Here is a 13,074-nt window from a genome sequence, read left to right as displayed (position 1 = left end):
GCGCCTTAGCGTTTTTCCTCCATAAAAACGCAGCCGCCGCGGTCGGGTTCGAACCCGGGAACTCCGGATCAGTAGTCGAGCGCCCTAACCACTGAGCCACCGCGGCGGGGCAAATTAAAACCAATTTTCATTTCATTTTCCTTCCCTTACGGCCCGTTTCGGGTGTCCACCGAGATATGTGAAATAGGCGTCGTTTCCTTAAATTGTCCAACGGGCCACGCGTGGCGCTGAACGGGCGATGGGGTTCCGTGCACTCCTTGGCAATGCTGCAACACGCTGTCGCGTCTCACTGTTAAAGAGGAAGCTTTAGCGTCCTTTTTTTTAATTGGTTTTTGGGGAAATTAAATGGCGCAGTATCTGTCGTTGGACGCCTGAACCGCGCCATAAGGGAAGGGATAAAGGAGGGAGTGAAAGAAGAAAGGAAGAAAGGGGTGCCGTATTGGAGGGCTTCGGAATAATTTCGACCGCCTGGGGATCTTTAACGTGCACTGACATCGCACAGCACACGGGCGCCTTAGCATTTTGCCTCCATAAAAACCCAGCCGCCGTGGTCAGGTTCGAACCCGGGAACTCCAGATCAGTAGCCGGGCGCCCTACCCACTGAGCCACCGCGGCGGGTTTAAGCGTCCTCCAATTTTTTTTTCTTTAGTGCCTGGCCGATTCGAAGCGCTCTTCGTGCATGCAGCGCTTGCGGCAAATGTACCGTATATCACGGTATATTACCGCATGGCCATCTATAGCATTCAAGTGCAGAAAAGGAAACCGAAGCCTGCACTACCGCCAGCGGCGACTGGGGGCCGCTACGCACTGCCTTTATTTTTCCACTTTGTACGTCGGTCGCAGCAAAGGCGGCCGCTAAAGAAAGGTGCAAGCTTCTCGAGAGGTTATCTGTCACAACCCTCTTTTCTTTCAAAGTAACAAGCGCGATTGCTTTCATTCTTGTGAACTGTTTTCCTTGATATTTTTCCGAGGTGACGGCAAACGCCGTCAACCGCTGACTCGCTCTCGGTTTTTCCGCTCTGAAAGCTGTGACGACTCCGAGTTTTAACAATATCACTTATTAATTCTAGAAGGGGGTAGTCGTATCTTAGGGCATGGGAGGCTATGCGGCGCCATACGGACTGCGGTAGCAGCAATACTTGCTATAACACAGCACGCCCAGACTTTCTGTCCTGCTTTGTGGCACCCAAAAGTTACTGTAGCGCCGTATATAAATATATATGACGAGACAATAAATGCTGCAAGTACATCGGTTGCAGCACGACAGGTGCTGCTACCGCACAGGTGTCATCAAATTGTCATCACTCATACTTAAAGTCCTGTCCGAAGTATACGCTTTTCCTTCTCACAAATTTCATACATCCACAACTAATAGTCGCTCAGCAGCAGAGGGAAAATTTATTGTCCCTTGCATCGTGCAATGACTATGGATAGCGTAGCCTTAAGTATGTAGGGGTAAAAATTTGGAATGAGATTCCTTGTGCTGTTTTAGCCACGTCTAATCCTTCTATTTCATAGAATTATTTCCTGTCGGAAATAACTACCTAATGTACTTGCTATGCCTATTGCTCGGAACCTTTCTCATTGAATTCTTTTTTATTGTAAATTTTAGGCTTACTACTGGAAATTTCAATAACCGCTTCAGAGGTCTGTGTTCCTTACTTTTTGTATATTGATTGCTGCGTTTCTTTCAAGATCTCTTTTTATCGCCATTAGCCGTTGTGTACTTGCGCAACTTATATCAATGTGCTACTGCTTGTATCTTTCGCGTTTTTGTTCCATTTGTATATCTGTATTTAGTTAGTGTGCAAAAGAAGAACATTTGTCCTCAATGATTGCATTTATTGCATGGATCCACAACTAGCCCTTGGATAAGGATCGAGAGAGGGATGTATATGTATGTCGTAAAAAGTGGACATAATAAAGGAATTTAAATTGAGTGTAGGCTTATACCGGCGTGCGACAGGCCACGAGCGCACACCTTGCTTCCAAAGAAGAAACGCGGAGCACCTCACATGTTTAGCTTCCGTATGACGTGCTTGAGAGCCCGGAAGTCGGGCCTCCTCGTAGGGCTGCTCGACCAGCACTGCTCCATGAGAAATGACAGGTCTTCGTCGTCCCCGCGAACACAGCATTCACCCGTTGTCGTCCTGGAGTCGTTGGCGATCCTGGTCCCTGCGTGGACGATGGCGGCAAACTCATGAGAGAGAGAGAGAGGTGAGGAGCAGATACTGAGGGGTTAACCAGAAGGGGTTCCGGTTAGCTACCCTATATTGGGAGAAAGGGGATGTAAAATGAAAAAAGGGGGCGGGGGAGGGAGCGGGGGTGGATTGAGAAGCAAAGGTGTCAGGTATCGACGTGCATGTTACAGTCACAATCTTTCGGTCAATAACGATACCCTTAAGGGCAACGGAAGTTATATTTAGAATGAGCTTAAATGGATTGAATACATAATAAGCTGCACATCTCCAGCCAAAAACTTTAAATTTTAACCCAACGTTTCGAAGCCGACTCGGCTCCTTCATCAGGGGTGACTGAGGGCAGTAGCTAAGCGTCTTTAAGTATGGAGGGGAGGAGGGGGTCAAAGGAACGAAAGCTGTGATGCGAAAGGCGGGGGGAGGGGAGGAAGAAGGGGGAGGGTTAATGCTGTAAGTCACGCTGTCGCACTGGGGGAAGTTCAGTGTGGCACGGCAAGCTGCACGTGCCCTCCAAACATTGATCATGCACGTTCGGCATTTGAAACTTGCGTCAGCGGCTGGGGTACTTAGCAGCTCCTGTACGTATATAGCTTCACTGATTAGCCTAGTAATAGACCTGATAATTAATATTACTAATCAGGCGTTGAAGCAGATTGTTGCCTTATAAGGGAGCAAATTAGTGCGCTTATCACGGCTGTCGTATACTGAGGGCACCGGGCACATGCGTCATGACTTGTCACTTTTACGGATAATGCAGCCACGGTAGTGCTCTGTGCTAGAGCTTTGCAGATGAGTTGCTCTATAATTGTACTCCACTAACAGAAAATGCAGTATTTGTTTGCATCCATGGAACCCAAATCTATTTGACTAGATGCGATGGCTTCATGCATAATGAATCCCTACTTTCCTCTACGCTACCGGAGAGCAAATAATTAGAAATGGAGAACCATGGTGGCGCTTGGTTCTTTTTCTGCAGACGCTTTCAAATCTCATCTCTGCGACACGATTCTGCTCGAGAAAGTTTCATCCTCTTTTGGCAATATTGCCACGGTTGCGTTAGGCTCAAGTGGCCTCGAAGACCAAGCGGGAAGTGCGTTGCTCTAGTAGCTGCGCCTCATTGACTAATTGCGCGGATTCCCGCGGCACGTGTAGCGAATCAGCCATTACACCGAGTGGGGCCGCTATCTTCGCGCCGTGCCCTAATGGGTGCTCGTAAAAGGGAAGAAGCCTTGCTCGAGGTGGGCGCGCGGAACTGTTACTCCACCAGCGAGCGACAGGGAAGCTGCTGTTACTCCGCCGAACCGGTATTACCATATCGTGCAGGTGAAAGCGTTTCGCGCCGAGAAAGAGGGAAATCGTTTGTGTGTTGGTCTACGCTTGAATATTTAACCATGCGTCTGTGTACGTAGCGGCTAAGCCTCGCTTTGGCTGCAAGGAAATCAAGAGCGATAGACAAGGGACTGAAATTAATGTTTTAATTCCAGCGCAGAGTGGAGATCATCATCATCAGCCTGACTACACCCACTGCAGGGCAAAGGCCTCTTCCATGTCTCTATAATTAACTCTGTTCTTTGCCAGCTGCGGCCACCGTATCCCCGCAAACTTCTCAATATCATCCGCCTACCTAACTTAATGCCGCCCCCTGCTACGCTTGCCTTCTCTTGGAATTCACTCCGTTACCCTTAAGGGCTAGCGGTTATCTTCCCTTCACATTACATGCCCTGCCCGAGCCCATTTCTTCCTCTTGATTTCGACTAGGATCTCATTAACCCGCGTTTGTTCCCTCATCCACTCTGCCCGCTTCCGGTCTCTTATCGTTAGACCTATTATTTTTCTTTCCTTAGCTCGCTCCGTTGTCCTTAACTTATGCTGAACCTTTTTCGGTAACCTCCACGTTTCTACCCCGTAGGTGAGAACTGGTAAGTTACAAGCGTTGTATACTTTTCTCTTAAGGGGTATTGGTAAACTACCATTTATGGTCTGAAAGAACCTGCCATATGCGCGCTACACCATTCTTATCCTTCTAGTTAGTTCCCTCTCGTGATCCAGATCCAGCTGTCACTACCTACCCTAGGTACACGTATTCTTTTACCCCTTCAAGCCCCTCGCTGCGAATTGTGAACTGCTTTTTCCTTGCTAGACTGTTGAACATTACTTTGGTTTTCTTCATAATTTTTAGACCAAGCGTTCTGCTCTACCTGTCTAACTCATTGATCATGATTTGCAGTTCACCTGCTGAGTGACTCAGCAAGGCATACTCATCAGCGAATCGCAGATTATTTAGGTATTATTTATTAACTCTTACCCCTAACTGTTCCCAATTCAGGCCTCGGAATACCTCCTCTAAACAGGCGGTGAATAGCATTGGCGAGATGGTGTCTCCTTGCCTGAAGACCTTCCTTATTGGAATTTTATTGCTGACTTTATGGAGGACTATGGTAGCTGTGCAGTTGCTATAGACCTCTTCCAGTATTTTCACATAAGGCTTTTCTACACCCTGATTCCGCAATGCTTGCGTGACTGCATGCTGAGGTTTCCACTGAGTCAAATGCTTTTCCGTAATCAATAAAGGCTACATATAAGGGTTGGTTATATTCTGCGCATTTCTCTGTCACCTGATTGATAGTGTGAATATGATCTAGTGTGGAATATCCTGGAGATATGGATATTCCACAATAGAGGCAGAATGAGGATCACCAGGCGGAAAAGGCTGCCATTGGCGACTTGAGGGTACCCGATGCCCCTACAAGGCACCAGTGAATGAACACCCACGCATAATAACCCCGTGCAAGCCAACGCTTTTTTCAAAATAGGGCACTTCAATACAATGCAGTTCAGTTCGGTTCACTCACCTACCCTGCATCGGACTTTTTGATGTTACTGATTGTGTTCGTTGTCCTAATTGCCCTCATTGTATGTTTATATATATATATATGTTTTACTAGATTTGTTCTTTTTTTTCAACCTCTTTGGCTTTGTTCTTGCATTTCCTACGTACGTCGCTCCCCCCCCCCCCCCCCCCTTATGTAATACCCTGTGAAGGGTCCTTAAGGAATCAATAAAAGATGATGATGATGATGACTTTTGTGCAATGCAGCAGAATTCATTGTAAATGTATTTGCCTGCAACACTCGAAAATGCAAGAGCAGTAAATTCGAGAGCAATACAGATGCACAAACTATGAGTAAAAAGAAAAAATGACTCCAGGAATCACTTGCAAATGTATTCGTGTATCTTCTTTTGATTCGGCGTGCTCATATGAATATTTTCGTGCTGGCATTCATTCAATAACACTGGCAAATTGTACGCGAGTGAGTTAGTGCGTCTGCGTGGTATCAGCCGTCAGCCGGTTCTACTGGTGTAGGAACCACACTCCAACCTTATAAACTGTGATATGAATTTTAAGAAATACCGTCAGTTTTAGATTGCAAAATGAAAATTCAGTGTTTCGCAACGCCAGAGGCGTCCTAAGTTTTATTCTGCCGACCTCAACAATTCAAACTCAAAAGAGACCCCATACTTGTTCGAATAATGAGAAGTTAGATTTACAATGGGGGTCAACAAACTTTCTCTATCGTAAGAGAAACACCCATACACTGTCCGTTTCAGTTAAACCTTCTTGGTCAGGAAATATAAGGTCTAAAATTTACTACAATACAGCAAAATGAAGGCAAATAAACTCATTTTTAATAATATGAGCTTCGTTAAAGCGTTGCATGTCTTATCAAATTTTATTTGCGAAGTCAAGGTTTTTTAAATCAAATTTCAACAAAGCTTGCTAAGATATGCTTCCATCCAGAAAGAAAAAAATTAAATAAACTTTTGAAATATACCAAATCAAAAAATTTGCAGTGGCTTAGCTCGGCTATGCCAGGATATATGTAGCGAAAGCAAGTGTGAAACTCTCCGGTTGGCCTTGTTCTCATATTCCACAACGTATGAAGCACAGGCATAAACGTCCAGTATGACCTGTAGGTCCATGTTTGATTTCAGCACCGAGGCTATCGAAGGATTGAGGGGGTCGCGTCACTCTTACGCCTATTCTCTAGGCTAACGGCACGTTGTTCTTCGGTTTCTTGAGCCTGCCACTGAAGTCTCTTGGTCGCATTCCATCGTTCATCACGGGCTGTCTTCAGTGAAGCAGGACTCGGGTCTCTCCTCCGGCTGCTGTCGCTGCTGCCAGCGGTCGAGACACCGGACGTGAAACGTGCCTGTCTCGCGGCGGCATTTCACGGCGTTTAGCCAGTCGTTCGGCACGCTGTTCCGCTGTTTCTTGGGCAATCTGTTTCCTCTTCATCTCGTTCCGATGCCGATTCCAGGCCTCCTTCTGCTTAGTAGACTTGCTGCCGTCCATACTGTCGCCTGAACTGTGGTTGCGGCGCACGTGAGCTCTCCTTTTCAATCCTCAGACATGTTATCACGCATGCGACGCAGCTGGCGAAGCGAGCGAAGGCGAGCGCAACGACGAGGAAAGCGGTGTGACGTCATACCAAACGGCGGCGGCGGTTCTGCGGCAAGGCGCGTGGTGGGACGTTATGCCAGATGGCGCGGCGAGCGCGCGGCGTCCGTCCAGCTGCGGCGGTTGCTAGGCAACGGCTCAAGGTCTGTCTCTGTGCCTCCTCGGCGAAATCGCAAGTTCGTGGCCAGTAAAGCTTTCGCTTTAAAAAAGTCAAAGTTCTAGCTTGTAGAATTTTCCGGCTACAAAACAATCACCTAAGGCCCTATAGTTGGCCATGCCTTTGGGCGAAACAGTCGGGCGAACCACTCGCAGCGATAGCGGCATCAAATCATGCCCAAATGATGTGGAAACCCTGAAAATGAGATAAATAACATCCGGAACGTCAGTGCTCTTTCCGGAAAGGCCTTCGAGTCGAGCAGAAGAGGCCCAAATAAAAAGCTAACTGAGGCGCTGCCACCGATGTTTTGGGCTGAGTCCTCAGGTATTCTTCACCCCCTCAACTAAAGTCGGTTGATCAGGCAGTACCCTCAGGCTCACTTCTACCTATAGGTCGCCGACAAAATCAACCGCCGACTAAGCTGAATCGACAGATTTGCCGCGTTTCAGGGCGTGTGCCACGCTGGCTGAGGAGGCCATTCTCAATGTTCTCGCTCCGCTGTTTTCACCAGCGATTAAAAAATCATCGCCGCACGAAAAAAACAAACTAACAAAAAACTTAAAATGCAGTTTTCTAGCTCGAAGTAAGGTTCCTAAGGATGTTCAAGCATGTTCATTTGCGTTCGCATCCATCGTTAGCGGTCCAACGGTGTTCAACGGGCGCGGTATGAAAAAGTTAATAACCTTGATGTTGGTGATGGACCCAAAACCCCAGTTCGTACAATCCGGAAGTTCGAATTAAGCGACTTTCAACTAACGAGACTCTACTGTTGCTCTATTGCTCACAACCGGTGTAGGCTGTGCAACAGCACACACCAGCGCGTATGCACTGAGATACGTCATATACTTTACCGGTTTCGGTTAAAAGCCTAATTAAATATTTCCAGCCAGCATACCAATTCCTACAACAAGCATAGGGCTTCGTAGGCGGCCGCGCAGTGTGCCATCGTTGTGAGTCTAAGTCATTCACCGACGTTCATCTCAACCGCAAAAAAACTGTACAAAAAGATACGCGCGTTTGTGAGAGCCAGTGATATGTAGCAAGGAAGTATCGTGCTACTGTGGTTCGCAGCAGTCTCCCTGCATCGATCCTTAACTCCTGCAGACGTTTTACGCGCAACTGTGTATGACGCGAACTCGCAGATTTTACTGAAAGTGTTCTACAGCAATAGCTGCGCTTCCTTCGTTTCAGACAAATTTAGCCCTCTTCATATTCTAATTGGCATGAATTTTTTTAAATAATACTTCTCGAAAAAGCGAGCTCAGCAAGGCTTCCATCAGAAAAGCTGCAGACTGATTTTGTCACCCATCATATTAAGTCAGTTTCAGTCTTTTTTTTTCCTCTATAGCGTCATTCGAAGTTTCGGGGAAAAAAAGAGCATTTAATTACACGATCTCACCAGCGCTTATCTGTAAAATCCCGGTTTTTTGATGTTACACTTTCCTGCAACAGTGACGCTTTGTGCAAGATTCTGCACATGCCTGTAAAAAAAAATTGACATTGGGTGTTTCCAGTCGCAAAAGTAGTAAATGGCTACTTTCTAATTGAAGCCTGCGTAGTTACTAAGTTGGTAGAATTATTTCTTAATAATCATGGCGAGTGGTGTCTATAAGGGTTAAAATAAGTTAGATTCTTTCCATGGCCATTTTACCTTCTGTTTATTTGTCTAGCTTGCCGGCCGCTACTCGCGTTATCTTTGAGGCTGCGTCGCCGATAGCGAGAAACTGTTTAAACGCATAAAGCCCAGCAGCGAAGCAATAGTTCTTTCTTTTATGTCGTCAAAATGGCTTTTCTTTCAGTGAGGGAAGAAAAGGGGGATGGAGCTTTAGCGTAATATATATCACCGCTTCAGTGCGAGCCAGTGTTGGAGAAGGTTGGGGGGGACTGAATAAACATTTCTGAATAATGTTTTGGTTGTCCGAGATACCACTACAAATTTCGAATGGGAGAAGGTATGAAATTACAGCGTAGTCACTATTAGTGTGCACACAGTATTACTGTTTACCTTCGTGGAACGTTTCCTGAAGTTTCTAGAAATATATGGTTATTGAATATAGATACTGTTCTCCAGAAAGGCTTTTTCATTTCTTGAATGTACATAGGAGACATTAAGGAGAGAGTTTCTAGAAAAGTACGTTTTTCATAACAGGATGCCAATTTCAAAACAATAATCGACAGCAGGCGATAAATAATGTAGTTTTCCATGAGCTCATCATGCAGAGTGCAGTGATAATCTACTTATGAAATTAGATAAGGAAAAAAAGCATTTCGACTTGATGCGAATGGCTGAAGGGTGTAATCAGATTACACACCTTTTAAACTTCTCGTTGACGGAAGCAATGAAGCGAACACAGCTAATTTGAACAAGTGCTGTCAGCGTTGTCAGGCAATCACGGTTAGTATCCCAGGTTACCGAGGGAAGCTCTGGTTATGGTGCTTCATAAATCCGTGGTACCTTTAACGGATTCCGTGCACGAGAAAGGCGATCGTGCAAGCAACCCAACATTCAGTCTGCGTTTTTTTTTAACTTTATCATGCTTGTGAAGCTTCTATAAATAAAATCAGGTGTGGCGTGAATCCTGGAGGCTTTTGTAAGAATTGACGACTTATTTGGGATTATCATTTATAAAGTGTACGGAACTTTCACAACCGGTACGAGTTACACGAGTGACCGTGCTCTTACGATAACCAGGGAACAAATGGATGTCAGAAGACACAGGGGAAGAAAGAGCGTTTATGCAGAAAAGGAAGAATAGCTGTTCGAAAAGGGAACTTCGTGGAACATCTGAACGTATGCGTCGGCATGGGCGGCCAATAGCAGTTAGTGAAATGAAGTTACAAGCAGTGAACAAAAAAACACAGACTTCGAGAGAGCCGGCGTTGAAGAAACGCTAGTATCGTACACTTTGATCAGGTTATAAACTTAATATCAATGCTCGCTTAACAAAGTAGGAATTTATGAGAGACGTAGTCGAAATGTTTTGAAAGATCTAAAATATGCAGTCACGTATAGATAAGACGTCTATAGAATATGACATAAATTATGCATGAAAAAAATGTTTTGTCTGAATATTATTTCTAGAAACCATGTTGTGCTGCGTGAAAAATGACTTACAGCCGATAAAATTAACTACACCATAAAACATGATGCGCTGAAATAACATTAAAGATGTTCTGATTAACGTGTACTCCTGTTAAGAAAATGACCGTCGTGAGCACCGCATCTGCTGTAAGTGCAAAAAAAAGTAAGTGCGAAAAAAGTGTATTGAGCAGATTTGATTAGGGCACTTGGTACGTTGAGGCCAAGGACATAATAAAGGATAGACCTCTGCGCAGTGCCGCGAAGAACAGCAGGCGCAAATCAATTTCGACTAACAAAAGATGAAAAGTTGTGGTAATAAGCAAAGTAGAATTTCACACGCCCAAATATGATAATCAATGAACGTAAAGGAAATGTCGATGCTTTAACTTTGGCATTTCGCTCGTGTTTAGACCTAAGCTGCTTGTTTATTCTGCATTCCCAATAGCGAGAGCTGACACTGGACTAAGTAACTTGAAGGCGTTCGCAGAAAAAAAAGTAGAGGCTAAGACGATAGAAACTCGCAAACAGAACAAGGATAGTTTTAGTATAATCTGATGGCTGACATTCTTCCCTGCGCATTGTCAATTGCTGACAATTTGTATTAACTAACTTGACAAGTGTGTTCCATGTAAGGTTTGACACAGTTTTCTTTTTTTCTAGTCTAAACATGTCAAGTCTGATTAACGCCTCTTGAACAACATTATACGAAGAGCTTCTTCGAGTCAAATGTAAAGAACAGTCACTTTCTCGGCATTTTTGTTTCTTTTTTTCTGGGAAAGGACGCCAAGGCTCACTCGCCTGTCCTGCTAGAACTTTTGCGAGGACTTCCTTGTAACCTGAAAAAAAGAAGAATAGTACTAACGAGTTCTCCAAGTGCGCGTGTACGATTGAAGAAGGCTCTCGCGACAACGCTCGACATGTCGTGTTGAAGCGAAGGTTTTTTTTTTCCCCTCTCGCTCTTCTTTTCCATTAGAAAAACGTGTCACGAGGACCATCCGTGTAAAGGCTAGGAAATTTCGCAAGCCCTTTCGTTTAGCCCGATGTTAGCGAACAAAACTTCATTTACAGCTTTCGGAAGCCACTCCTCAGTTGAAGCGAAACTCCGTTAACTTTTCTATGAAGAGTGTGTAAAGAAAAAATTGGCAGTGGCTTAGCTCGGCTATTCCAGGATATACATAGCGAGAGGTACTTTTCCCTGGATGAGCTTGTTGTGGTCCCTGCATGTTTAGTAACGAGACACTTGGGTATACACATCTTTTATTTATTTTGCTTGACAAAGACGAAGACTGCCCGATGATCTGTGAGGTAGCATGCAGCGGTCTCAATTTTGTCGGTACAGTATTTCGATTTGGTAGAGCCTCTTTAGTATACAAGCTCTATAGTAGTTCAACATTGTGTAGTCTGGACGTGAGGGTCCGAAGCTAAATTAAATTCAAACTTCTCTTTCATACACTAAGAGAGTCCTGTTTCCTGTTGAAATCACCCAAAGTCACACACAACTGTGAAACCATGCCACCACATACACGTGGAAACCACATCAGTCGTCTGCTTGACAGATGGTCCCGGTGTGCCACATAGACTCCTTGGACGAAAATGCCGCTTTCCAGAAGCCGACACAGCAAACTTCATCATTATTCGCCGCGATCGAAGGGAGATGCCTCACTGCGGTGATACCTTGTTTCACGTACACACAGACTCCGGCGTTCTTATTTGGTTGAAGACAACTGCCAGGCGACAACCTCAGGATTGGAAGAGTTAATCTTCTGTTGTCTATAACGCCGTTTAGAAGCGGCTGGACTCTCCGTCTCTGCATGCATGTCAAACGTTGTCATACAAACGCCCACTGCATCTCCGCTTTTTATACGCAATCCTGCGCATGCAACGCGGGGTTCGGGTAATAGAGCGGCGTGCGGCGACGAAGAACGCTGCTGCTGCCGTTGCTGATAGGAAGAAAGGAAAGGAAAGTGCACTGGCCTGCCTACTGGCTCAAGCCGAACCACGCTCGCTGCCGCGTGCTCAAAGTAGGAGAGTTAAAGGATAGGAGAGCAAAGATGGAAAGAAAAGGCGCTCGCTAATATGCCCCCGCCGATCCCGGAGGCAGTGTAATACCCGGCCGACACGTCCCAGAGTGCTTCAAGCACACCACCATATTCCAAAAATAAGTTTAATATCTTGGGTCCAAGGACCCGCAGCAGATGTTAAATCAGATATCAGATACCACGGTGGTGTGACGAAGAACGCGGCGCAGCTGTGGGGTCTCTCTGGTTACCATAGTATCGGCACATGCGCACAACTGCTCATCCGCGTGACGTCACATTCGGCTTTAACAGTGGAGCGGGCGCGCGGCCGCGCGGCCGCGGCGACGGCGAAGCGAACGCCACACTTTGCTCCTCTCCGGTCGCCATGGTAACGGCGCATGCGCACAACTGGCCTCTCTCATGTACCGCGAAATGCTCGACTGGTAGCCTAGTGTAGAACCCGATTGCGGCGGCTGCGTTTTTATGGAGGCAAAACGCTGAGGCGCCCGTGTGCTGTGCGATGTCAAAGATCCCCAGGTGGTCGAAATTATTCCGGAGTCCTCCACTACAGCACCTCTTCTGTCACTACCTCCGTTATCCCTTCCCTTACGGCGTGGTTCAGGTGTCCAACGATATACGAGAGAGATACTGCGCCATTTCCTTTCCCCCCCCCCCAAAAAAAACAATTATTATTATTAACCCAGTGTAGGTCTCGCTACAAAAAAGTAAGGCATGCCCGCTCTCCGTATGCGAGTGCCTAAAAGGGGGCGTTAAGTCGTTATTATGCCGCTAACTGGAAAACGACAGATACAAGCTCAAAAGAAAGAAAGAAAGAAAGAAAGAAAGAAAGAAAGAAAGAAAGAAAGAAAGAAAGAAAGAAAGAAAGAAAGAAAGAAAGAAAGAAAGAAAGAAAGAAAGAAAGAAAGAAAGAAAGAAAGAAAGAAAGAAAGAAAGCGGTGTTGTTGCTGCTGCTGTTTGGTTTCATGGTGCAAAAGCAGCTGAGGCTATCATGCCCTAAACACAGGGCTAGCAAGGTCTCACTGCTGTGTTGGCGGACCAGCTCGTCAAAAGAACTACAGTTTGTGGTTGGCATTTCCTTCCTTTAGGAGTCTAACAACTTGTGATAAGTCTACTATTGTATTCTGCCCTAAGAGCAACCT

General features: G+C 45.8%; 1 protein-coding gene across 1 annotated transcript in view; it reads right to left on the bottom strand.

The window, feature by feature from the left end:
* LOC144094775 (atrial natriuretic peptide receptor 1-like) overlaps window positions 1-13,074 on the bottom strand; it is a 235,052-nt gene that overhangs the window by 150,802 nt on the left and 71,176 nt on the right. Inside the window, exon 2 of the mRNA XM_077628679.1 lies at window positions 2,016-2,175. Coding sequence (XP_077484805.1) covers window positions 2,016-2,175 — 160 coding nt within the window. The remainder of the gene's footprint in view (window positions 1-2,015; window positions 2,176-13,074) is intronic.

The sequence above is a fragment of the Amblyomma americanum genome, chromosome 6 (assembly GCF_052857255.1).
Source record: "Amblyomma americanum isolate KBUSLIRL-KWMA chromosome 6, ASM5285725v1, whole genome shotgun sequence".
NCBI classification, from domain to species: Eukaryota; Metazoa; Arthropoda; class Arachnida; order Ixodida; family Ixodidae; genus Amblyomma; species Amblyomma americanum.
This window is presented reverse-complemented; position numbering and strand designations above follow the sequence as displayed.